A 27975-nucleotide genomic window follows, 5' to 3' on the forward strand; every position below is an offset into this window, starting at 1 on the left:
TTTTGATACATGGCAGTACTCCTGATGCCACAGTTTTACCATTACAAAGTAGCACAAAAACTCAATTGCCAGCCTACAACCGCCTTATGGGTTCTACACCATGTTTATGAAAAAGAAATGAACAACTTTAAAATACCTCTGGTTCATTTCACATTGGCAAAACCATGTGTGTATGCAGGTAAATAACATTACTCTCTCCCCATGGATGAAAGTTGATACATTTTACTTGACAGATTACAAACCAGGCATGGATCATCCTACTTGTCCATGGCATACCATCATTTAAAGATAGCATAACTGGCTGTAGGACAAAGTTAGACACCTACTTCCCTCCCTAAAAGGAAGCTTGTTAAATTGAATTTGCTTTCAAAACTATGTTGTTCTGCAGGCCACCAGCCACAGAAATGTTACTGTTAAGCCTCACGTGAACACTGAAAGCAATGTTTGTGGTTTTCTCTAACAGTAAAGTCATTGCTAACAGTATATCTTTGCTAGCCAGTGGAAGCTTTACTTACACAGAGACAGAGACACACACACACACACACACACACACACACACACACACACACACACACACACACACACACACACACACACACACTCTTTCAACCTTTGAAACTTATTTCTCAGCAGTTTCCTTTCTAATGTTTCTTTCCTAACTATGGTAGCTGTCCATATCAGCAACCCTATCACTGCCCATTTATCACGGCAACCTGTGTTGTTTTTACTTATTTCTATCTGAAACAGACTCTTGGTTCAGATTAAAGCTTGCTGTTTTGTGACTGTAAGCTTGCAAATGTTGCCAGCAGAACTGAACAGATAAGAAATCTACTATAGTTCAAGCACAACAAACAGCCAATAAACTACATTTAGGGTAAACACAAAGCTGCGTAAAAGATGACATGTAACACATGAACAAAAAGAACACAGCACAAGACATCACTACTGGTAAGCTGGCAAGGACAATACCTCTAGAGCAAGAAATCTGGACAAAGCTATAAATAATAAGGGGACAAAGGCCCCAAATAGGGGCAATTTCTAAATATTCCTCTTACAAGCTTAAAAAGTTGATAGAATAACAGGCTTTGCATTGGCATGAATTTTCTGAAGGGTATGAAGTCTGAATCTTGAATGTCTGTCATTATTTTCTGAATTCAGTTCTCAGTGATTTGCCAGTGACTTGCCAAAAAACACAATTGTATGAAAAACAGGCCAAAAATATGAGGAAAATATCTCGACATTCTGCAAAAATTTGTACAGTTGAGAGGTGTGGTAAGGACAGTATAGCCAAAACTAATTTAAAATAATATCTTTACTCTGCAAGTTATTTGAAATGGAACAGTATTTTCTGAAATATTTTAAAAGACACATCTGCAAGGGACATTACATTAGTTTACCCCACTCCAATCCCCACATTTCTTAGCCAATTTTATTCTTACATTAAAGCATGGGAGTGTGTCGTACAATGAGATAATGGTATGGTATTTTTCCAGTGGTGGAATGCACTTGGTAGTGTTTTATGCATCAGTACACACCCAGGGTGCGTCATTATCTCACCGTGGAACACACTACCAATTTTTCAAACTTGACTGTCATGTTCACACTGTTATTAAGCATCCTGGAAAAGGGAAATACACATAAGCAACTAATTCTACTGTTGCACCATTGTGGAATTTGGAACAATCAGAAAACTTTAGAATACCACAATCAATAAACTAGCTCTTAACCTGACACTGAGGACCGTGACCTGCACTGAGCTATAAAATGCTTGATTTCAGTTCATGCCTGAAAACAATAAAGCAAGGCATTATCAGCAGCAGTACAGTAGTAGGTTGTCCAATTTCAGCATCCATGGAAACAAAGTACTGCACAGTCACAAATAGTAGATAGGAGATATTTTCAATGTTGCAAATAAATGGAGTGCAATGCACACACAGCACACTGCCATCAGTGCTTTTTATTATTTTATTTAATTGTGTAGACACACGATTGCTTGTAAAAGAGAAGCGAACCTGTTAAATCTGATACTTTTACATGTGCATTTTCTTACACCTGAGTTGCAGTATTTCAGTACTGTTTAATTTAGTTTCAGTTTTATAGACAGAATACTACCACGTATGAGCAAGACTTTATTTTTCCCAAAGCTCTTAGGAGAATGCAAGCTCATAAACACATGGTCAGCCTTATACAGAATTGCATTTTATCATGAAGTATTTTTTATAGCCCTGGCCTTTCTTTCTTAGTGCTCCTAGCTTGGGTCACAAATCTCCCTGCTATTCCAGTGTGTGACATCTTCGCTCGTTCGCTGCTGCTCATTAACAAACAATACTGCTGTGAAATTGGTTTAATGACAAAGTAATAAAAATGCTATTCTGCTCACAGATTGCCTGAGGCATTTTTAGCTCCTATAAGGATTATTGTGGGTGCCAAGACACATTAAGCTGCTTACTCTTGGAAAAAAATGCACTGTGATTTCTTTTATTGTGACTGTTTTCTATGCTCTCTACATGTCTCCACTTGTATTCTTGTTTTTAGTTTTGAGGCACACAATGCTGAACGGACATATTATTTAGTAAAGGTGCAATAAATTCATTTATTTCACTAGTACAGAGTACTAAAAGGAATTCAGTCAAGATTCAAAGGCACACCAGCAATAGAAACAAAAGACAGTTCTCAGAAGTCGTATTGTCATACAAGCAACAGAGAAGCCAGAAACAGAAGTACTGACACTATCAGAAATCACAGAACTAGAAACACCTCCAGTGGTTATAATAACCACTGTATCACCATTTGAGCTAGCCATGTAATCTAGCAATAAAACCACCATTTTCTTGGTCTCTATTCGGCTTTTTCCAGCTTCTAAACTTAAATTACTCATCTTATAGGTGATTACTAGGCTGACAATCCCACGAGGCATTTTTTTAAAACCAATTTATGCTTCTCGAGGTAAGACTCAAACCCTGTATGTTTTGTCTGGAAGACAAATACCTTAACCATTATGCCAGCACCCAACCCCTTTTGAGTTCTTTAAAACCTATACTCGGTGTAAACTACATTAGTGCATTCTATTCATGCACATGCTCAAGCTTGTATAACTTGCACTTCTATAAAGACTCCTGACCATTCTGCGTCCATACATCAATTGTAATATGAAAAAGCATGTATTTTGCTTCATTTTATGTTTATTCCTGTAATTTGAATGAGCATGTACTTTCTTACATCATGCGTTTATCTAATATATACAACTTGTATTTCTCTATGGAGATTTTCTCACTTGACCTTCACTGAAAATGGGTTCCACAGCCCATTTGCACTTTCCTGATAAGTAAATGTCAATAAATAAATAGATAACTTCATCAAGGAATGGAAACTACAGAAAAACAACACAAATCTTTAGGAGATCAACATCTGGTACTAAACAGAATGGATTAGACAATTCAGAATTAAAAAAAAAAATGCAAGTTTGTGATTTCTAAAAATCCTGTTGGGTATGTCTTGCCTGTCTTATGCAGTACAGCTTACAGTAATTTAAGGAACATGTGAAAATGGTAACATAATAAATGAAACGGGAAAAGCAGCTGCACAAGCATAAAAGGCAACCAGAACCTGTTTTTTAAAAAATACTGCCGTGCTTCATGACACTTGGGGCCAGATTCATGAACACCCACACGAAGTGTACATAATCTGTGTGCAAGAACACCCCTACCACATTTCTGTGCTCTCTATTCACTCAGAAAGATAAGACTAAGCGTAGACATAGTCGACACATTGTGGTAACCTTAAGGAATCCCCCTCAATATCTAAGGATGCAATCAAACTAGCAGGAAAACTAACATTAGGAGTAAGAAGGTGGAAGTTATGCTTATGCTGTCTATTCACTTAGAATGGTGTACACTTAATGTAGGTGGTAATGAATTTGAACCTTTATCTAGTTTCACTTCCATAAACTGCAAGTTCATAAAATCTGCTACAACTAAAACAGAGAGGAACTACATATTTAGTTATTGTTGTGTAATGTAAATGACTGGAATGGCAGACATGAACATATTTATAAATGTCAATTCATGTAACACTACTTAACGAATACAGAGTTAATACAATGAAATAACAACATGCATACAACAAATCCATCTCTTCCTTCACAATAACTGCACAGTTTATTTTCCTCATTAAATAACTACAAGAATGTTATAGGGACAGTAGGTGCAGTAGTGAACTTGTTGGGATCATACTTTCAGCAACCTGGACTTCTCCTGCACAGGGGTATCAAGGCTACAGAAAACTATGCAGTTACTAGATAGACAGACTAGGAATGTGTTGTAGAAAGGAAAAAAAAATGTTCCCCTGTGGCCTTTAATTATGTAGCAATAATTTAAGCATTGAGAACCACTTGTTCATGCTTCCCAAGTTTGTGCAACTGTAGCCATCAGTCCATCTGTACTCAATCTGTGTAGCTGTAATCCTCATAACTTCTAAGCCTATGGCTAGAAACATGAGCTCTTGTCTGCCCAGTCTTTTAGCTAGAACCATAAGCTTATGTTTACTCATTCTGTGCATCTACAACCAGCAGTTTATGCCTACTCATTCTGTGCATCTACAACCAGCAGTTTATGCCTACTCATTCTGTGCATCTACAACCAGCAGGTTATGCCTACTTATTCTATGCATCTACAGCATTCTGTGCATCTAGAGCTAGCAGCTTATGCATACACATTCTATGCATCTAGAACCAGCAGTTTTTGCCTACTCATTCTGTGCATCTAAAACCAGCAGCTTATGCGTACTTATTCTGTGCATCTAAAACCAGCAGCTTATGTGTACTCATTCTGTGCATCTAGAACCAGCAGGCTATGTCTACTCATTCTGTACATCTAGAACCAACAGTTTTTGCATACACATTCTGTGCAACTAGAACCAGCAGCTTATGCTTACTCATTCTGTGCATCTAGAACCAACAGTTTATGCATACACACTCTGTGCATCTAGAACCAGCAGCTTAAGCGTACTCATTCTTTCCTTTTACCTACTTTGTCTGCTCAGCTAGAACCATTAGATTATGTCTGTTGATTCTGTACAGCTAGATTAATCAGGTCATACTTCCTCAGGCTGCCGGGCTGGAAACATCAGCTCAGACTTGTTCAACCTCTCCAGCTGCAGTCACCAGCTCATGCCTACTTAGTCCATTTAGCTAGCAGCATCAGATTGTACTTGCACAATCTGTTCAGCAACAACTATCAGTTTGTACTTGTGCAGCCCATGTAGCTAAAACCATGAGCTCATTACTAATCAATCTGGATTAATGTCGCTAGACTGAAGGCATATACACTGAATTCCATTCAATTCAAAATAAATCTCCAAAAAACACTTTCTGCAATTTTCAGAAAAAAAGTTGTTTGTGCAAAGGAGGGAAGTTCCCCCTGTACCACACGTGGGGGGGGCATACACACTTCCAACTTAAAAAAAAAAAAAAAAAAAAAAAAACTCAAAGACCACACAACAGTAGGGAAAAGTATAACCTCAAGGATTGGTGAAAGTGATTTTGGCAATTTATATTCACCTGAATGGCTTTCCACATGAACGGCTTTGATAACATGACTGCATTGCATACTATCAGTTCATACTTATCCAGCCTATTCATCTAAAACTATCAATGAATACACATTCAGTCTGTCTCACTGGAACCATCAGCTCATGCCAGTTCAGACTGTTCATAGGTTCATAGGTAGGTACTAGGCTATCGGCCCTGGGGCCTATATAAGCCTAGCCAAAAAGGTTCCCTGGCTTTCGCTACCTAAGAAAATTATTTTCCTGTGCCCCTGTCAAGCAGTGCCACAGAAGTGATCCCCGGGGTGAATTTTCAGTTCAGCTTGAACCATCAGCTCATGCCTGGTCAGACTGTTCAACTTGACCCATCAGTTCATGCCTGCACAGTCTTACTCAAATTGTCACGCTTTCTGACTCATTTATTTTAGTGGTGAAAGGAACCCAGAACTCCCTGTATAGTATTAAGGGGCAAATTATTATACATAGAGCTAATGATAAAATATAATTTTGTAAACAAACAAAAAGTAATATATAGCATAAAAACTACAGCAGATCAAAAATTCAAGCAGAGGATGTAGAACTAAGAAGAAAGTATGATACAGCATGCTGAGCCTCAGCATAGAAGTAAATATTATGCTCCTTATATAAGAATACTGGATACAGCTATACAATAGAAAGTGAGTTAAATCTGGACATTAGCGTCATTGATTGATGGCTTTCCATCATTTACTCTTTCTTTCTTTCACTGTTTTTTATTTATCCCACCTTCTCCTACTAGATATCACTCAGTGTATGTCTTACATCCTTACCTTATAAAAAAAACTGTATCAGATTACTGCCTTTGGCTGTACTTTCATGCACTGAGTTACAGTTTCATAGGAGAAATGTATACTGCAGAATGTATTATGTCATACTTCTTTATAAAATCCATGCTTGTGAGAGGATAGTAACAGGAAGTATTTGGCCAATATGTGTTGTTAGAGAAGGAAAACTTCTCAGGGTTGCTGTCCTTTTAGGCAAGGGCAGCCTCCGTACTTTGTGTTCTATAAGTAGTATAAACTGCTGTATACCTGTCAGTCCTGTTGTTGTTGTGTCTTTCGGCTTTTCCCGGTTAGGGGTCGCCACAGCGGAACTCCGGTCCACTAATGATTGGCAGTAGATTTTTACGTGCCGAGTTGCCAGCTCTGATGCACAGCCTTCAACGAAGGTATGCCCATTCACACATGTCTCCGCACAGAAGACGCTCTAGCTGAGAATCGAACTGGACAGTGTCTTACTGTGTGGCGACAATGCTACCGCAGCACCACCGCCGCGGATCCCTAAGAAGTCTATATCTGGGTCTCATCACTGTGAAATGCAACTTCAGAAGCAAGCAGGGGCTTTTGATGAAACCAATATTACAAGAAGACCACCTTACACCCTTCAAGGCAGAAGACTAACCTCAGCACAAGCGACATCACTGATGGAGATGGGGGTACATGACATGGACAGGACCTGTCAATAGGCATGATGTGAAAGCAGTAAAGGAAAAATAAACACAAAATCCATACTAAAGCCTACAATTTACTATTAGACAGAATTACTACACTTCTTTCTCCTAAAACTAAATCATTTTAAACATGTTTTTATTAAAAATAGATAATTAGGATAAATTCACTGAAGCAGTGCATCATTACAGTAATTGTGTTTGTCTGTATAGATCTGAGTATCACTGCCCTAGACATTTGCTCTAAATAAACAGCTCATGAACATAAATATGCTATTTTATTATTTTAAGAATCCATCCATCCACAACACCTATTTTCCATTTTTACACATGGGTTAGGGGGTGTCAGTTTAACTGTGACAATAATCTAGAGCCAAGGTTTAAGAATCTCTGTCAAATATATAATTCTTCTGTGAGATTTGTTACCCTCTGGAAATGATATTTGAATTTACAGTGGTAAATTAGACACTAGCAATACTTACTGTTAAGGACACTTTAAGCTCCAGAAAAGCTTCTGTTCCTTCTGTGAGAAATTAAGTATTTGCGTCATAGTACTTTCAATTGTGAAAGTCTCCTGTGTCAGTGAACAATAATTACTAATGCAGTGTCACACAAACCTAATGAAATGCGCTCTAGGTTAGGCCCAAGGATCAGGCGACAGAATCAATCCACCTAATTAACTGCAAATTATCAATCCCAAAATGAAGATCAACCTGTCTGCACTGGAAGAATCATGTTAAGTGTATAGTTTTCTCTAAGTGCCTCTAAATTACACTGTGTCATTTTAAAAGTGCATCCTGTCCGCAAGCTACAAACGTAATAGTGCTCAGGTATATTTACCTATATTCTCAAACACTATTCCTGCTTTAGAAATTTGGATAAACTGCTTTACACATGAAGAAACCAAACTGTAGAAATTCCACCCTTTTGTGCTTTGTAATTATCTAAAGGCATGTAACCTTTAAATTATTGTTCATTTTTTAGAAAACCTTTAAACTATAAAACACAATTTTGCTTTGTCAAATGTGAAGCTGTGTAGGTTTAAGTATATGTACTAACTAAATTATATTCCTGCAGGCTGCAGCATTCTCCTGGGTTGTTTAAGAAAATGCTATATTTTTGTCAATCGTCTTTCTTGTGAATAAAAAAAAATCAAACTAACTAACTAACTAACTAACTAACTAACTAACTAACTAATTTTTATGTCTTTATATCCCTGCAAGGAGGTGAAAAATTCATCCCCGCAAGGAGATGAAAGTTTTCATGAATTGTGTTAGTGACACATTGTGTGAGAATATGTTTATTCCCACTACAGTTTACCACTCCATCTCACTTCCACAGCAGATCAATGTTAGTTAAAAATAGTATATGTTATTTTAAAATTAGGAATAAATAATAAATGGACTTAAACCACTCTCTCAAATATGCAATATTTATTTATTAAAAATGTTTCAATGTATTTTATAACAATTAAAATGTTTACACATCATTAATGACATATCAAAACAGAGTTGGCTAAGAACAGACAAGTAAAATAATGCTTTGTATTCAGAAACCCCAAAATATAGAATCAATTAAACATTACAATTATAAAAATAGATTTTCAGATCAATCCTAAACATGTTCAGTATGGGAATCTCTTAAAAATATGACATGATTCATGTTAGGGTTCAGAAAATATTGTTTGGCTGAAAAATGACATGCATGGATTGACTGTTATGAATCTACAACATATTATGCAACTGAATGTCACTCTATCTGGGACTATTTTCTGCTTTATGGCCACTGAGTTTTGGGGCAGCCTCCACCTCCCCAGCATCCCTGAAGTGGATAAAGTAGTTACTGGAAAAGGAATGGATGTACATTTGAAGGTGTGGTTGGAACAATGAGAAATAACCATACATACCCCTTTACTGTGGGGACATCTGTGTCTCCATACTTATTCTTATGAGATAATCACCATCAGCTGATGCCCACTGATTCCAAGTGGCATAAATTCAACAAGAACCAGGGGTCATGCTTAGGGAAAATGCTTTAGATTTCACAGTACTGTTTGAGGAACAAAGGTCATGTACCCTGACTCACAAACACAGCCAATAAACTGAAAAGTGTAACAGGTCTACTGTGACCTGCCACTCTTTTGAGTACTTCACTGGGGAGTATGGAAACTGTGCAGGAAGAGAGTAGTCACACTGACATACAAACACAGATACGTACACAAAAACATATTAATTCATCATTTGTAAACCATTAATTCAGATAGTCATAATCAGGATTACAATGACAAATAGATGTATATAAGCATGTATCTACCTAGCTATGTAATCTATACACATTTTAGAGTAGCCTGTCGGCTCAATTTGGAGACGGGAGGAAATTGCAGTACATATAAAAAAGCTATAGAGGCACAAGAAGAACATATAATTCCACAAAGTGATCAGAAGTCAGGATTGACCCATACCTCTCAAGTGTACCTCATTATGAGGAACGTACCTCATTTGGTGTCTTAAAAAGTTCATGTTCCTCGAAGTTCCACATTAAAAGGGTCTGTCACACATTCAGTGTTTAGAATTTTTTAACTGATATCCATGGTAAATAGAAAAGAATTATATTAATTAATTAAAAGACCTTTTTTAGAAGTAACACCAGCATATTTTAACCATCATATGGCCTTCCAAATTGGAGCTGTTAGTAAGCTGTTAGTATGTGTTCCACATTTTGCTCATTTGTTCCACATTATGAGAGCTAGTGTTCCTCATTTTGGAGATGGAAGGTTAGAGCTATGGATTGACCCCTGGGCCTTAGATCTATGAGACAGAAAGCTTACAAGGTGAATCACTAAGATGCAAAATATGTATACAAAAAATGAAGGCTTATGGCTACAGCAGAATGCTACATATCTATAAAAGGGCAATTTTCCATCTGGAGGAATTCTTTTGTAGCTACAAACTGTTTTCCAAATTACAGATGTGCCAGGCCTTTGCCACTTTTTTCTACTCTGACATTCTTCATGCAACAAAGAACCACATTTTTCTAAATATATTTTTTTGGGGGGGTGAGAGACAATAATGCCTCTCTATCACATTTTCTTGTGGAGAATGTTCCCTACTATTCCATTCACAGCGAACTGGAACTATTCAATCATTTCTCAGTTAGGCTGCTTTGGGGTATATATTGAGGGAATATGTTAAGGAACTGCACATTATTTACTTTTGTTACAATTATATGTAATAACATCATGCTGATATGCAGACTTCCATGTATGTCCTCCTTAACCACTTACCACCTTCAGGCCCACGCTAGACTATTGGACAGAGTTAACCCTCCAGACTCTGATGAGTGCCTTTCTGAATACAGGTGCTGCTGAACCCTCTCCCATGAGGTGGGGAAAAGACTCAGCCCTGCCAGTTCCCCTTATCCCTAAACCATTCCCTAAAATTAGATTTTCAAAGATCTAGAATTTGGAGGGTTCATTATCTGTGGCAATGGGCCAGCTTTATAGTTTCAATTGTGGTTCATGCTTATAGCACACAGCTATTGATGGGGTAAGACTCCAGTCTGCAGGTTGCATGACACTAGAGGAATGTCTTTTATGGTACCTAAAATGGCCCAATTAAGTCCGTAGGTGACACTCTTTCCACGTAAAATACTGCCCAAAATATTAATTTCCTTGTTCTCTTTTTTGCCTGTCAACAGATGTCCAGTGATGTGCACTTATTCCTTAAAACTGATGATGGTGCAACAGTAAACGATTAGCAGACTTCTCTGTAGCATTATTTTTAGCTACATATGATTAGTTTTTCATGTATTTTCCTCTAGTTTACATAACAAGGTTTTGATGTTATTACAATAAGAAACGTGAGTCCACCACAGTTTAATGCTTAACTTCGATTCCTGATTATACATAACTTTGTACTTATTTACCTTATGATGATTTCATGCTTTTTGTTGGTCCTGGAAAATTCCAGTAAAAGAAAAACTGTATTTTGTGTGAACACAGAAGTAACAAACTTTTACTGCAGTATCAATGCATGCAGTGTTTAGATCCTATAGAACGTTTCTGATTATGCAAATTCAAAAGTCCATAAATTAGGCATAAACTGCATAAAATCCAATCTGGATAACTCCTCAGTGGGTCTGTCAGCTTCAGAAGAATAATCAGAAATGGACTAATGAAGAGACTGATCAGAAAATGTGTGTGTGCATGTGTGTATGTATGTGTGTGTGTGTGTGTGTGTGTGTGTGTGTGTCTGCATGTGTGTGCTCATGTGTGTGTGTGTGTGTGCTTGTGTTTGTGTGAGTGTATGTGCACCCCGTGCACATTTCTGTGTGTGTGTGTGTGTGTGTGTGTGTGTGTGTCTGCACGTGTGTGCTCACATGTATGTGCGCTTGTGTTTGTGTGAGTGTATGTGCACCCTTGTGTACATTTCTGTGTGTATGTGTGTGTGTGTGCATGTGAGTATGTGTGTGCATATGCGTGCTTGTGTGTATGTGTGTGTATATGCATGTGTCTGTGTGCATGCACTCATGCATGCTTGTGTGTGTGTGTGCGCATGCATATATATGCATTTTTGAGTGCAAGTGTGTGTGTGTGTGTGTGTGTGTGTGTGTGTGTGTGTGTGTGTGTGTGTGTGTGTATCTGTTATGGGTTAAATTGTTCCACTAGAGATTTAAAATATGTTTGGCATCTAACCACTGGGCACAATGATAATATGACAAAGCATTTTGCATTTGCAGCAGGTATTTTAGCCAGTGAGTTGACACGTCAGCAACTTAATAACATGTTATTTATGGCCTGTACTCATGCCACTTTTAACTGCAAGTGTTTTTTTGATAATTTAACAGTCAGTCCATACACAGAAATGCCAAGATGTTCTCGGCTCTGACCTCACAAGGTCTGCAATTACACCTACATATTTGCCTTTCCAATATTCCTTGTAAATGCATAGCCATGCCTTAATGTCACAATCTGATATAAGCATCAGTTCCTCAAATCCATCCAAAAAAATGAGATCAGAAACTTAGGAGGAACTCGAACTTTTATTGACATCGTGCCTGCTGAGGCTGATAAAACAATGATGCAGTAAAACACTGATTCTTATGCCATGAGGCAGACTGCAGCAAAATGCATCAGGACTTAACTACAAAGAGTTGTTGTGTTCTCATGTTGCAAATTTATTCCACAGTTTCATTACATGCTAAGCCATGGCTACAGGGACAGAGAAGCCACTTACATAGCTCTGCACATAATCCAGTCAGCTAAATGTAATGCTTCCAGTGCATCAGTATGTAATGAAGGCAGTGCGGACTGCCTGAACGCTATAGCATTTCAGTCTTTGGATCCTGTCAAAAGGCCAAGCAATAAATCATACCTGAAGCTTATTAAATGCCAGGAGCCCATAATCTGACAGAGAACACAAGGGGGTGCTGATATCACAAGATGGATTCTACATCAGATCGTCCCAGTAGTGTGAGGGTCATATAAACTGTCTATGGATTTTAATAAGTTACTTATTGAATTTTTTTTTTTATTTTACATAGCTCAGGTTTCACATATAGACTCAGTACTAACAAAATTATTATTTTCAAAATGTTAGTAAACTAGCATTACTGTCTTCTCATGAAGGTTTACAGGAATTACTAAGCGTTTCACATCAAAACAGTATAAAGTCTTCTTGATTCCTTATTTTCTGTCCAGATTAGTTTACTGTTTCACTGATTTCTTAATGTAAATTTTTTAGTCTTTCAGCATCATTTGTAGATTTTTAAAGAAATTAATATGTAATAAAAAATGTATACATATAAGTTTAACAAAGCACTGAGTCAGCCGCTCTACTACAAATGCACGCACACACGCATACACACGCACACGCACACACACGCACACGCACACACACACACACACACACACACACACACACACACACACACACACACACACACACACACACACACACACACACAGACATTTGTCTTTTCAAACAAAGCAGAATGTGAAGTACAAGAGAAAAAATATATGATTGAACGTTACATCTGAAGCTGCATACAGTAACAACCCACCATGGAATGTATAGCTACTAATGCTGTTTGATCTAGACATATGAAGGAAGGGACACACTACACAGCTGGGGAACATCCTTTATATGCAATATTTATTTAAGAGACTGGCTACATCTGGAAATGATGGGAAATACTATACTAATTAGTGTTTGTGTTGCAAGAGTAAAATAAAACTCAACCTACACTTTATGCTACGATGATGATGCAAGAACTGAACAAATCACACAACTGTTGGGATTACATGAATGTAGAAAAGTATTTTGGAATCAAGCCAACCCCTATACTTGCTAGCAGGGCCTCACATCCTGCTGCACGGTATACTGATACATGGAAAAATGCCTGCTACATGTAAGAAAGGGATAAGGAGGTTGTTCACACATTAGTTGTGTGTGCTAATACAAAACAAAAATAAATGAACCCCACTGTGTAGTGTGTTGATTACAAATTTATTTAGTTATTATTTATTAACCAGGTAAGTGAATTGCTCCTGAGACCCATTTTCAGCTGTGGCCAAAAACACAAGACACACAAATGTAAATACTCATTCATAACATCAAATATTCCACAAAGGCAAATAAAGAGACAAAGGGGAAAAAGTACATAGAACCAGAAGACTCATATAAAATAAATTAATCATAAAGATCTAAAAGAAGTAATAAAAATTCAGCTTCGATCTAGAAATCACACATTATCGTACAATATGCATGAGGAATTGTTGCATCGCAAAAAGAATTAGCCATTGTCTGTGAGTCAGTGTCATTTTTCCAGGCTATATAGGTTTTATTTTAGTTTCTTTTTGAATGTTAAGAGTTTTATTCATTTCTAATGTGAACAGGTAAATTGCTTTGGATAGAACTATTTTTGAGAAGTCTGTCCTCCTTAGCTCTGCCAAATGTTGGGTTGTTACGGTCACTGCATATTGCTGAAATAATCCTGAAGTATGTAAGAAACTGTTAGTTTTGGGTTTGGAGGGACTTTGTTCCAGATGTAATACTTTAAAGGAAAGTTAATTTAGAATGGGAGTGTCCCTTTCTGAAACAGGTACACAAACAGCCCTTTGCAAGGATAAGCAGCAATGCTTTTGTGCTTAGAAAAGGGAAATGAAACATTTTATTTAGGGCCTAGAAGTTGTGTATTTGATAGTAATGAAATGTAAGGAAAGGGAGAGAAATATAGCCATCTTATGACAGACACACTTATTGGAATAATCTCCTTTGCTTCCAGAGTTATGGACAGTGTGTAGGAAAGCCTAAGCTGACATAGGGTGGGTGAGGATTTTAAATAAAGGGTTGTGTCCAACATTAAATCTATCTAAAAATGAGTAAGGAACACTGACCAATTAAATTGTTGCCTGTGCATTACATCTGTTCTAACACATGTTAGAAAATTAGTTCAATGCCAACTAGACCTCACATTTAGTTACAGTTCTCTTCTCTCACATAGACTTCAAAATCCAACAGACTGCCACCATCTTGAAAACTAGGGGCAACCACGAAACACATACTAGGAAAATAAAAAAACAAACAAAAAAACATGTAAATCAAAATAAATAAATCAATAACACCAAACACCAGAAACGCACACATCATGGATGGTAGTATGCATACCGAGACAGACAGATAAACAAATGAGGACATCATAGCAGAAGCCAATACAGCTCCAATTGCGGAGAAGGTCAAAGAGAACATATTATGGTGGTAAGGGCATATGTGCAGCAAAGCAGAAGGCAATCTGGTGAAGAAGATTTGGGAAAGAAAGGAAGACAGCAAGAGGAAAGTAAAGCATCCAGCAAAGGGATGGATGGATGCATGAATGGATGGATGGCTGGACTGTGTAAGAAAAGATGCACGACAGTCAGGCATGATTGTCAAAAGAGGTAGGAGAGTGGCATTGAGTTGCAAGAGATGGCGTCATTTGAGGCAATATCCCAACCCCGTGTTAATAATGGAAAAAGGGGGATGATGATGATGATGATGACTTGGGATATACATGTATCTCCCAGTTCTTTAGTTATGAGAGGCTTCTTTGGCAGAAGCTTCTGTTTAGGACCAAAGAACATCATAGGGAAAGTAGCAAATCTTTATGAAGAAGAAGAAGAAGACAGGGCCTAAACCTAAGCCTCCGAGAACCTCTGCATTAATCTTCTGCTTTTCAGAGTGTGAATCACCCATTTTAATGGTAAAGGTACAACCCAGATCAGTAGCTGGGTAATCCTTCAGAGGTTTCTTCCCCATATCCTGCGTTTTGTGGCTTTGCAATACGCAAGTAGTTGCCAAATGTTTCAAAGGTTCTACATATATCCAGAAATACTGCAGCAGTGAATATATTCTTTTTTCTATGTTACTAAAAATGGTGTCAGTAATAAATTATATAACTGTCTGGGTATTGTAACTGGGTATTACAGGTTTACAATAAACAGATATGAAAATTCATAATGGGGTTTAGTAACCAACCTTTAGCCATACATTAATACAGGTATAAAAATAACACACCAAACCTGAAACCTTGTCCTACCGAATTGCTTCCAAAATTATGGTCAAACAATACAAAATTAATATTAATTTGAGGACTTGGTAAACTTAACAGTTTCTAATTAAACTCTTTTCATGAGCTCGCTCTCTTTCTCTTTCTGATTTCCTCCTGCTTGCATTTTTATCCTCTTTCATTGTAACCCTCCCTCTCTCCCCATCTCACCCCCTTTAGCTAGTTCAGAAATCCTGAAACAGATCAATACATTTGTATTTTGCTTTGTACTGTGCAGATATAATTTCTAGGAGAGCAGGAAAGAAGACAACAAATTGCTATGGATAAAGGAAGGTATGGATCAACTAAGACCAAATGACTGCTGGGTTGGAACAGAGACGGTGATTAATATATATAGACACTCAATGCAGTTGCTGATATCACCTTACCAAAGTGGATAAACAAAGATATCAGGCAAACATGACTAAGTAAAAAGCAAAGCCAAGACATAGTGAAACATGCAGCAAACAGCAATGAAAAAGGATGGGGCTGTAGCATTATTCTAGTTAACACTGCTATGACTGAATTCTTTGTAGTTGCAACCCCTCTCCCAGATGTTAGTAACAAAACTGGCTACCCTAATGCTGTTACTAAAGTGTTAAACTCTAAGAAATCCTAAAAAGATAGCATACAAAATAACCATGTTTGGTACGGGACTGAGATGATAGCACAAGAAAAAAATAAAACCTGATAAGAGCAGATAAATATAAAAAATATATATCACTACAACAGGATAAAAGAAAAGTGGTCTCCATTACTGTAACAATTACTGAATTAATAGTGAATATCCTAGTATGTACAAAAGAATAATTCTGTCTTGTGTACAATCTGAAAGTTGTGCGTATAGTGAACATCTAAAGGATCGCTCATCATGTCAAAAGCTACTGTTTTACAGTTAAGTGACATCTTCTCTAACTAGCTGAGAATGCATTGAACCATAGACTATTTTCAGCTACTGAAACTCAAGGAAGAATTTCAGGTGACCACCTGAGCAAACAAATCCTGGCTGCAAATATTGTTATTTGTTAAGAGGCAAAAAGGCTAGCCATAAACCGCATATTAGTTTGGACTGTTCCCCTGACCCACAGCTATGAGGTTACAGACTAATTGACAAAGCTCTGTGGTTATTCAAAGCAGAAGTAGAGTTGTATTTGTAGAGTTGTATTTGTAGAGTTGTATTTGTAGAGTTGTATTTCAACAAAAGTGCTGTTCCTTCTTTTGGCCATTTATCCCATCAGTACTGCAGCCCCAAACAGCATTAGCTTTAAGTCCATATATTTGTCTCTCTTTTGGGCAAACATTTGGGGACTTAACTCTACCTAGAATGTACTTTCCTCTGAGCTACAGGCCACATAAACCATCACAGCTCAAAGATATAAGGCTGGACTAGAAAGCAGTCTGGTCTTTCTTGTGGCATCTTTCCAGACTTTTTGGCAGTGGTCCACATTGGACCACTTTCAAGAATGTCTTAGCACTCCTCTGTGCTTGACTTTTGCCAATATTCTGTTTCCATAACTTTGTCAACAGGTTACTTCAATCTGTTGCTAATCCTGGACATCTGAGTCCTACTCCCTGTTTTTCCCTAGCTACTTGCATCACCACTGACTCTGAGGAAGTCCACACTGTACCCTTTACTTTTTAATTTGCATACTATTCCTAGCACACACCCAGAAATATGCTGCGTTTGATATCCTGCTTTGGAAAATACACTGGAGACAAGCTCTGCACCAATTCCCTGGATGATAATCACAAGTAAAATATTTTTTTGTATAAGAACATTTGGCTCTAAGAACAACAATTACTTGGAAGATATGTGAACAGGATATGAAGTCACATCTTTTTTTCTAAGGACTGCAACATTTTTATTTTTATAAATAATTCGGATGATTGTTTATTCAAGAAAAAGATAAAGCAGAAATGAAAAAAAAAAACATACCAGGAGTTTAGTCTGATTACATCATTTGAGTTCATTGTGAATTTCATTTTTTTTTATTTAGTCTAAAGACTATTCAGTGAGCGGCAATACTTTGATTACTCTGATACATCTCATTGAAAGTCCTGTTTATTGTGTAATATTTGTACTAAGATGGCATGATTATACACAGAGGAAAAATATGTTATATAGAGACTTAATTACGTCTCGCTGAGAGTCTTGTTTGTTGTCATATATATATACTAAGTCAGGATGATTAGGTATAGAGACTTAACAGAGAATTTAGACTGTTTCCCTTTTTCCCACAATTGTGTAAACTCAGAAGTGGTATAATTAAGCATGGGGTATGGGTATCACCCCCCCCCCCAAACACACACAGGACTCCCTTTTATAAAATGCTTGATTTGAAATATATTTTCTTTGCTGTCATTGATTATGGTGTAGGAATAGTGTCAGAAGCTTAGCACACTCACTCGTGGAAAAGGTAGCACACTCATTTTTTGGTGCAGAAGGCTGTGGGTTTTATTCCCACACCAGGGAGATGGATTGTTGACACTGCAGTGCAACATAAGGGGGTGCTGCACACCTCTGTGTGTTGTCCTTTAACTGAGATACTAAACCACGGTCCCACTTGTTTGAGATGATGGTAGCTCAGGTGGATGTAAAAGATCACATGGTACTTACTGAAAAGAGTAAGGGAAGGTCCTTGATAATCTGGCTAAGTTTCCCCTAGAAGTACAAATGCCACCTTGGGTCTCCATTGAAAAATGTCCATTAGCCCAGTGGGACTAATCTGGTCAACAACAGATAAATAAAAAAATAAATAAATTGTATTGGGACTCAGCAGTGTTGTCAATTTGATGGTGTCGGCTGCTGGAACCCCACATTTTGCAACTTACTACATAGCCTCTGATACAATAGCTAGGACTTTACTTAAAGTGCTGGACCTAGTTTTTTAGCAGTCGACTAAATAGCCACTAATAAGATGGATGTCTCTCTCACACACACACACACACACACACATATATATATATATATATATATATATATATATATATATATATATATATATATATATATATATAAAATGTATATGTATGTATATATGTGTGTATATATATATATATATATATATATATATATATATATATACACACACACACACACACACACACACACACACCACACACACACACACATATACATAGATACAAAATATGTAAAATAACATATATATAAATATTAACATGCATATATACTTATATGTATCTTTTTACAGATCTCTTTGCTTCTGTGTACTTTACACTATCACTGACCAAGCTCTGGCTTCATATAAAATCCATTTATCATATACTGGAGGTTGCACTATGTGACACAGACCTGCCACAGACCTCAATGTACAGTGATGCCCACTTCTGCAATGAAAAAATGATAAGGTCCCTCCTGGTAGCACAGCTGTGCCATCAGTTCCATGTTATTTTATTTTTACTTTACATTTGTTTACTGGGGTAGTAGACTGATCAAAGCTGCCATATCAAGCTCTTATGTGGTAATATACTTCTTGCTGTCATATACAAAACCATTAAAAAAATACTGTGATAAAGTGAAGCAGTTAACAGTTTTTAAGACTGAACTGTGTTACAGCTTTCAAGCATGTAAAACACTTGATAATCTTATAGTTTTTTCCCTGTAACTAATACATTATAGCAGCTAAAGCAAAATATACAACAAAGAACTGTGATTGTGTTTCTCCGATGATAGCTACTTGTTGTATGTTCTCAACATGGATGACAACATTCATATCTGGAGCTTCTCTTTGCACAGTCTTGAGGTGAATTTCTTGACATCCATGTCTCAAACACATTACAAGTTAGTAATGATTACAGACTTGATCACTGTCCTTTAAGTTACGACTGAAACCATAGAAAGTTACATATCATTAAAACAGACCATCAGTTTATTGCAATATACTAAGAAATACAATACCAAATGCCACATCTGTACTAAAGGGACAAATGTAATTCATGTATGCTTTTCCAACCACTGCTAATGTCACTGTGTTTACACCCATAACTTATTTTCCTTTTGTTTGCTAGCTTCAAACAATGATTGTTCAGGTGAAACACCTGTAAATGCTGTCTTTGCATTTGGCAGTGGTGGTAAGAACATACACTGCTTTCTGATAATACAATGACGTTTCTTAAGCCTTCTTCCAGCTCTGATTGTATAGTAAGGTAAAGCAATGATTCAGGACATGCTCTCTTGGGGCTGCTGGAAATGGAAGACACTGCCTCTCTCTCACTGTCACTAGCCATTAATTTGCCAGCATCAAATAAAGGAAGCAGTTAAAATTGATTCGGTCACTGACACTCATGCAATGAAGAGTAGCTCACTTTGCAAATTGGAATTTTGTTTTACTATTGCACACTCCTTTAGTATCTGCTCATTTTATTACATTAAAAGTAATTTATTTTATATTTGAGATAGAACTGCATTAATACACTTACAAGGAATAGTTGCTATATAAGGTTGCAGCAGCGGGTTTGGATGAATGTTATTTTTCTTTATAAAGAGCTCCTGACAGAAACAAACATATGTCTAGGGATGACAGAACAAAAACAACCAATATCTAGCAGGACTGCAACTTAATTCAGTAGTCACAAACAGCTGTGAGTTTCTTCTGTTAACTTTACTTTCTCTGGTCTCTTCTCTTTAAATGAGCATCAGTCCAGCTGTTTACTATAATGATTCTACAAGTTAGGCCTTAATATCATACCTGACAGACCCCCATTGTATTTTGGACTACCTATGTGTTTTCATCACAGCTCCATACTTAATAGGACTCTATTGTCTCAGATCAGTAAATTAAGCTGATGGAAGACATGCTACGACTAATAGTGATAGCTGTGATGTATCTAGGAAATGCAATTGCACCTCTGTTTTTAACATATGGAAGTTAAACACTATGAGGAAATCATCTCAGCATAATTGAAAAAGTAGACTTGCTTTATTTCACACCCAACCTGACAGCAGAGAGGAGTATTTTTACTTACTCCTTCCCGTTCTTTCCTTAACATTATTGTTTATTGGCCTTTATCTCATGCAGCGCTTTACAAATGCACCCCTTTGGGCACCTCCTTCTGTTCTGCTTCAACCTCTGATGTTATCATAATGACACCTCTTACGATTTGCATCACAGTCTAGTGGTATTAAAAGTGTCAGTGAATGTTGCTCTATGGGGGTGGCAGAAGCCATCCTTGCTGGTCTGGCAAGACTACATTTCATCCTCTCTTCTCTTTCTTTGAATGTGCAATGCAATATGGGTGTTCAACATAAGAACATAGTTGTTGTTGTTGTTTGTCTTTTGTCTTTTCCTGGTTAAGGGTCGCCACAGCGGAACTCCGGTCCACTAATGATTGGCAGTAGATTTTTACGTGCCGAGTTGCCGGCCCAGACGCACAACCTTCAACGAAGGTACGCCCATTCACGCATGTCTTCACACAAAAGACGCTCTAGCTGAGAATCGAACAGGACATCTTACTGTGAGGCGACAACGCTACCGCAGCACCACCACCGCAGTCAACATACGAACACTGTCACCTTTATGAGCCTACGTGGTTGAGCCCTAATCTGTAAAGACAAAATGTAGGCATTTGATATTATACTATGTTCAACATAAGAACATAGTATAAAATCAAATGCCTACATTTTGTCTTTACAGATTAGGGCTCAACCACGTAGGCTCATAAAGGTGACAGTGTTCCATTAGCATGTGGAGTTGCTTCCCTACATGAAACTGAAGAGCTGTATGTAAGTATTAAATATTTCATTATAAACCCGGTTTTAGATTATGATGAATCATCAGTTGAACATGCAATTAGTCATTTAATGTCTCAGCCAACATGAATTCTAATCAGTTTAACAGCAAAACCATTATATATTCCAAGTGGAATATTTGATGTTCTATCTGGCCCCCAAAGCCATTGCAGCTAATATTTCACAGACAGCTTATCCAAAACTGAAATATTGAACTGAAACCTTCTTTAACAGATTTTTCTCTTCTTATGAGTTAAAATTTGTTAATGATAATGTTTTTTAATTCTGCTTACATTATGCAAATACATAACTTATTGGTTTCAGGTTACTGTGACAATGTGTGTGTGTGTGTGTGTGTGTGTGTGTGTGTGTGTGTGTGTGTGTGTTAGAGGGCTGTCCATGTATATTCTTTATCTTCCATTTATGATCTTGACTTAAGCCTATTACAACAAAATTAGCATGAGTCACAGCAAATGTAATTTGCATATGGATTCCATGTAAGCAAGAGATAAACTACTGTATTCCTATGGTAGAACCGGTCTTAAAATACAAATCGTATTCATCATTTCTGACCGTCCTCTGCATTATAGCATGCCTTATGGAAGGGAAGCCTTCTGTGTGATATAATGATGTAGGCAGTAGACTGTTACTGTCTTAGCTGGATTTTCTGAGTCTACGGTGTAGTAGCCTTCACTCGAAGAGATGAAAATAGAATGAAAGCCCATTTCAAAGCACTGCATCATTCTAAGGGCAGCAAGCTTCTTGGACCCCAAAGGGAATTTCCAAGGATGTCCCATTAACTTGAAATCAAAGGGAGTATTTTAAAATACACTTATTCTCAAGCTTTAGAAGAAAATTCAACTGAATATCAGCCTCTGTATTGTGTATATTTTCCCCTTTCATTCAGGTTAACAGTTTATTTCTGCATTAATCACCCTGACAGAAGCAAGGCAACTCAATTTTCTGCTTCTGTAGGTAGGCGCATCACTTTCTGTACAGCACCAGGCATGAAAAAGGCTACAGCTAAGCTTTGGTTACTGGGTGTAATTGAAATGCTATACACACTATAGGGTGCATTAAAGTCAGATAACGGCAGTTCCTGTGGCCAATTTAAGTAGCTTGACTTCTCTGGAAAAAAAAAAATTGCCTGACAGATAAGGCAGACAAACTGGCTAATTCTCCAAGCATGTCTCTCATTGTGATCCTAGAAAAATGAGAAAAAAATGAATCACAGAACCACAAAATCAATTGACCCACAGGTAACTCATCAGCCAGCCAGCCTGATAAACCTAAAAGCTTTGTTAATGTCTGCCTGCCTGTATCCCACAGATAGAGCACTTTGTAAATGAACCAGCTTTGATAAATATATTAAGAAAAGCTGTGAATAAAGGGAGAGACTTCTCATTTGTAAATACAACCTCCGCTACATGGAATTAGAATGATAAAATGGGGTTCCATGTAATTAAGTTTGTATAAGGCCTGAAATCCGTGCAAATACTTTCCCTGAATTTTGAAAGGAAACTGTCAGCTCAATTAATCTGAACATCACCCTGAGAATGTACTGAACAAAATTAAGCTGCTGCTGATAAAACCTGGGCCAGTATTTTGATAAGTAATTCTTGTATCATTTCTTGGCCACTGTGATCATTTCATTTAATCCACCAGTCCCCACCCTCCTACAATATCTGCTAAGCTGTGTACAAAAGGAAGATAGGGCAACTACTGCATTAAGCCAGCACATCAACTAAGTATAACATTTTGTGTGTGTGTGTGTGTATGTCTGTATATACATACGTATGTGTATGTATATATATGTATATATATATATATATATATATATATATATATATATATATATATATATATATATTACACACACACACACACACACACACACACACACACACACACATTTTGTGGGAGTAGATAGGCACACTGTGTGAATGAATTTCATATTTTTGCACAAAAACATTTCTTCTAATAACACTGTAAACCACACACACACACACACACACACACACACACACACACACACACACACACACACACAATAAATAAAAAATATATAGGCTTTTCTGTCAGGTGTCTATTACCATGGCAAGAGGAAACGAATACCTCAAACATTCAAAAGCATTGTCTCTTCATTAAAGGTGTTGCATGAATGGAAACCATTTGGTGTGCAAAGGCAGCCAATAGTGAATTTAATACAGATTCTTACCAGTTGTTTACTTGCAAAATTGTGAGCCCTGTGTCTTGAGCTAACTGTTTCTTCTGCTCCTCTGAAGGGTACGGGTGCTATAAAAATGAAACACAAACATTGAAATGTAATTTTAATAACAGCAAGTCAAGAATGTAATGACAGAGGTCACAAAAACAGCAAAACTTGAAACATGTCTGCCCTATTCATAAGTTTATAGGTTGGTGCTAGGCTATCGGCCCTAGGGCCTATACAAGCCTAACCATAACAATTCCTTGACTATTTCTTCCCACACTATTTACTTTCCTGGACCCCTTTCTAGCAGGGTGACTGACGTGATCCCCAGGGTGAATTTCACTGGAAATACACAGTCCTGTAGTGTAGTGAGCATGAGTAGTGTATGAAACAGAATGAATTTAGGTTGTAATGTGTTTCAAAATATTAGCTTTTAATTAATTTGTTAAATGGGCAGACCATATATGGCACATTTGGCTTTTACCAGGGTAAGGTCATGTGCAATCATTAGGTTAAATGACTTTCTCAGAATGACAGGTTATGCAAGAAGAAAATCAGGGAATCAAACCCAGGACTGTAAGATGAAGCACATTAGAACCTTACAGCGTTAACTCTCTTTGATCCATTTCACAAATGTGCTAACTTAAAACTGAGTAACCTGCAAAATACGAAGAGATACAAAAAGACAGACACACACACACACACACACACACACACACACACACACACACACACACACACACACACACACACACACACACACAGATCTGACATTAAACAGTAAAAAAGTATAATATAAACATCAAAAAGCAGATCTGTGCTGCTGATGCGTTATGTATTTGAATTTATAAATTTTCCAGAAACAGTTTGTATTATCCATTCTTTACATAACACAATAATACATCTGCTGCAACCACTTTAATTACTTGTGCTGGGTACAGAATAAAAGTTCGCTTTTGAAATGGGCAACATTATACAGAAACTTTTTGTTACCCAGAACCACATTCCTGCCTTCAGCCACTAGGGATTAATAAGAGTCCCAGTATCTATCAACTCAAGTCAATGTGAGCTCTGCTTCGTTACCCTCCATTGCACGTATCCCATCTAAGCAGACACCGCAGCTCAACAAGGTGATCTATATACCTTGACGTGTTTCTGCACCATGGATTTTTTACTGACAGTATCATCTGAACACCTCTGATGCACAGCAGGTTCCTGTGGATTTGGAAGGAAGTCACCTGCCATATGGGAGCACACACCTGAGAACAGTTATCTGAGAGGGAAAAAGGCTTCATAACCCAGATAAACGATGTGGAAAGGGTCTGAATTTAACTTTTTCTTAACACTTGGTATGCAAACTACTTGCCACATGCAGAGTGTCAGACACCTTCCTCTACAGGTTAGAATTCAGTATTTACAATGCACAACTTGAATTCATAACATACATCACTGAAACAGGTTCCTTTCAATAAATGTTAAACACAAGGAAAATAAAAGTAACCATACAAAACAAGAGAAAGTATGATTTGTTTTGATATAGAAGGCAAGCATATAGTATTCCAAAGATGTTAACAAGGGACAGTGATGATGTTGCCTAAATGTGGGTTAAGGAAAGAATGAAAATATGTGTTTTTTCTGAATGTCATCTGGTGTCACTTCTTTGTCTTGGCCTTAAACTCTCTTCAGAAAGCAATTTTATTTATTTATTTTATTTATTTTACATTTGTTGACCGGGCTAGTCTAGCTGGATATATGTCCATTTTCAGTAGAGGCCCGGGGAGAAAAGCTCCTAGCAAAAACAATAACACAGTTTAAAAAATGTATAACTAAGTCAAATAAACTAAAAAAAGGAAATATAGTTATAAAAATGAAGACTATAGTCATTATGCTAAAATTTAAACTAAATATAAATAAGCAAGTATATAAGAAACAAAAAGGGTATGTGGTAGAAAGAGTAAAGTCCTTAAATTAAATTGTATTACTAAGAGGAAAGCAAAAGAGAAGTAACTAGATTTGGAGGGAAAAGATGGGGGTGAGGGGAAGGATATGAGCTGGAGGGAAATAAAAGTTTCAGTCAGGGTTAGCACAAGGACAGAGCCACTGAGTTTTCAGATGTTCTTTAATGTGTTTTTTAAATTGAGAGGTGGATGCTAGGGTAGATAGTTCAGGAGGGAGCTGATTCCAGTTTTTTCCTATAGTATTTGAGAAAAGTGAATCACCAGCTTTGTTGTTAGATTGAATTGAGGCAACAAGGAGTTTATTTGCTGAACGTAGTGTAGCCAGATTTTTATATGGAGAAATCAGATTAGTGAAGATGGGGGGTGTCATTGGGGTGGTATAGGATCTTTTGGGAGATCAGTAACTGTTGATAGAGTAAATGGTTCTGTATTTCTAGCCATCCTAGTTGTTTAAGGTTAAGGCAGTGGTGAGTTTTAAAGGGAGAGGATGTGACGAATCTAGCTATGCTATTACAGCAGGTAGAACGTTTGGAGATGTTATTTTTAGATAGGTTAGTAAATACAGCAGAGGCATAGAAAAGGGTGGAAATCAGGTGGGTTTGGGTAATAGTTTTTCTGGCTGAGGGGGTAAGGAAGGGTTTAATTGCAGAAGGCTCTCTCTCTCTCTGTCTCCCCATTTTACTTTGCATGCTGAATATATATATATATATATATATATATATATATATATATATATATATATATAGGTTTATAATTTGGAAACGCACTCAGTCGAGTCATCATGCATCATGTTGTTGAAATATAATGGGAAAAATGAATAGTCTCAAACTTAAAGTCAAGTGTTCCGTATTAGCTGTTTTGAAAATGTGCCCGCTGAACTGCATGTACCATTCGGACATTCTTCGCTATGGTAGATTTTGATTTTGAGCCTCTTTGATAGTATACTTTCGGCGTTATGCTACTTGACTGAGTGCATTTCCAATACACACACACACACACTTATATATATATATATATATATATATATATATATATATATATATATATATATATATACACACACACAAATGTGTCTTGCTATTGGCATTCATGGTGATCAATCCTTTGCTGTCAGGTGCACTGATGAATACTTCTAACACCCTCATTTGCCCAAACAGTATAATTGCCCTCTCTTCTCTGCATGGGGATGGAGAAAATTAATGACCTATACAAACCAAGAATGATGACTCATCAAGAAAACTGGTGAGTTTTAAAAGAACAACTCTGAATGAAAATTTTAACGGGATGAGAATACTGCTCAGAATTGTTTTAAAGTTATCTTCTAATTTTTTTTGTTTGTTTTCTATTTTGAATTCATCTCCAGGCACACAATCCTGTGCATTTTTAAACAAATGTGCAGTGTTTCTGTATCTGTTCAGCATCTGTGCATATATGAAATTCGCTTCTTGAATGTGGCATCAGAAAAATCCCAGTACAGCCGGAAAAAAATCATGTTTGTTGGTGCTAGAGTAGGAGATTGGGAGACTAAGCAAATGAAAGGCTACATGATTTCATCAGGTCTATGTTCAGCCATCAAAAAAATATTAAATCCAATGGTTGTACATCGAACATTACTCAGCAAAAAGCACTTTTAATGGACAAGCATGTCTTTGAAAATATATTGAATAGGCATAGTTGGCCAACATAAAGGAACCATGATCTACTACTAGCTTCCCAGTAGCTTTACTTTAACAGAAACTGCCCTTTCCCCAATTTAATGCAACCTCAAAGTTGGTATATATAATTAGTGAAGGTGTGAGGGGTGCAGCCACCCCAAATAGGGGGTGCTGAGGTGAAGCCCCCCACATAAGTATTTTTTTGTGTTCACTGAATCCTTCTGCTGTGGGGGGGGGGGGGCTGTGCCCTCCACACCCAAGCTAATTATATATACCAGCTTCAAGGCCACACTAAATTGGGGAAAGGGCGGGTTCATTTAAAGCTAAGTTACTGGTAAACTAGCAGTAGATCGCAGTTCTTTATGTTGGACAACCATGGACATTTGATGACTTTATTTTTGAAGACATGGCTGTTTGTTAAAACTGTGTTTATTGACTAATGTTTGATGTACAGCCGTTCGATTTTGTATTTTTTTGATAGCCAAACATAGACCCAGTTGCATATACCCTGGCTGTCCTATTCATAGTAAACCAACAAACATAAAATACATAATTTAGGAAAACGGTATCACAGCCCAAGCATACCAACTGTGACATCTTCATGATCACATAGTTTTCACTATGGACAGCAGTACCTTTCAGCTAACAGACCACCATGCTAATATGAAGAGCATCTGTTCAAACACTGTCCTGTGGTATGTTTGCAAATGCTGTTCATAAACTTTTATGCCATGAAGTGGTCTGTAGTTCCTAAAAGAGATCTGGCACAGTGCCACCTTATTTTTTCA

General features: G+C 37.2%; 1 protein-coding gene across 13 annotated transcripts in view; it reads right to left on the reverse strand.

The window, feature by feature from the left end:
* The window catches only part of MEIS2 (Meis homeobox 2), a 325597-nt gene that overhangs the window by 86106 nt on the left and 211516 nt on the right, over positions 1-27975 (reverse strand). For all 13 annotated transcript variants that reach the window (XM_044075970.1, XM_044075978.1, XM_044075961.1 and 10 more), the window contains one exon: positions 23581-23657. In XM_044075970.1, the coding sequence (XP_043931905.1) occupies positions 23581-23657 (77 nt within the window). The remainder of the gene's footprint in view (positions 1-23580; positions 23658-27975) is intronic.

The sequence above is a fragment of the Protopterus annectens genome, chromosome 1.part1 (assembly GCF_019279795.1).
Source record: "Protopterus annectens isolate FY-2018-M chromosome 1.part1, PAN1.0, whole genome shotgun sequence".
NCBI lineage: Eukaryota > Metazoa > Chordata > Ceratodontiformes > Protopteridae > Protopterus > Protopterus annectens.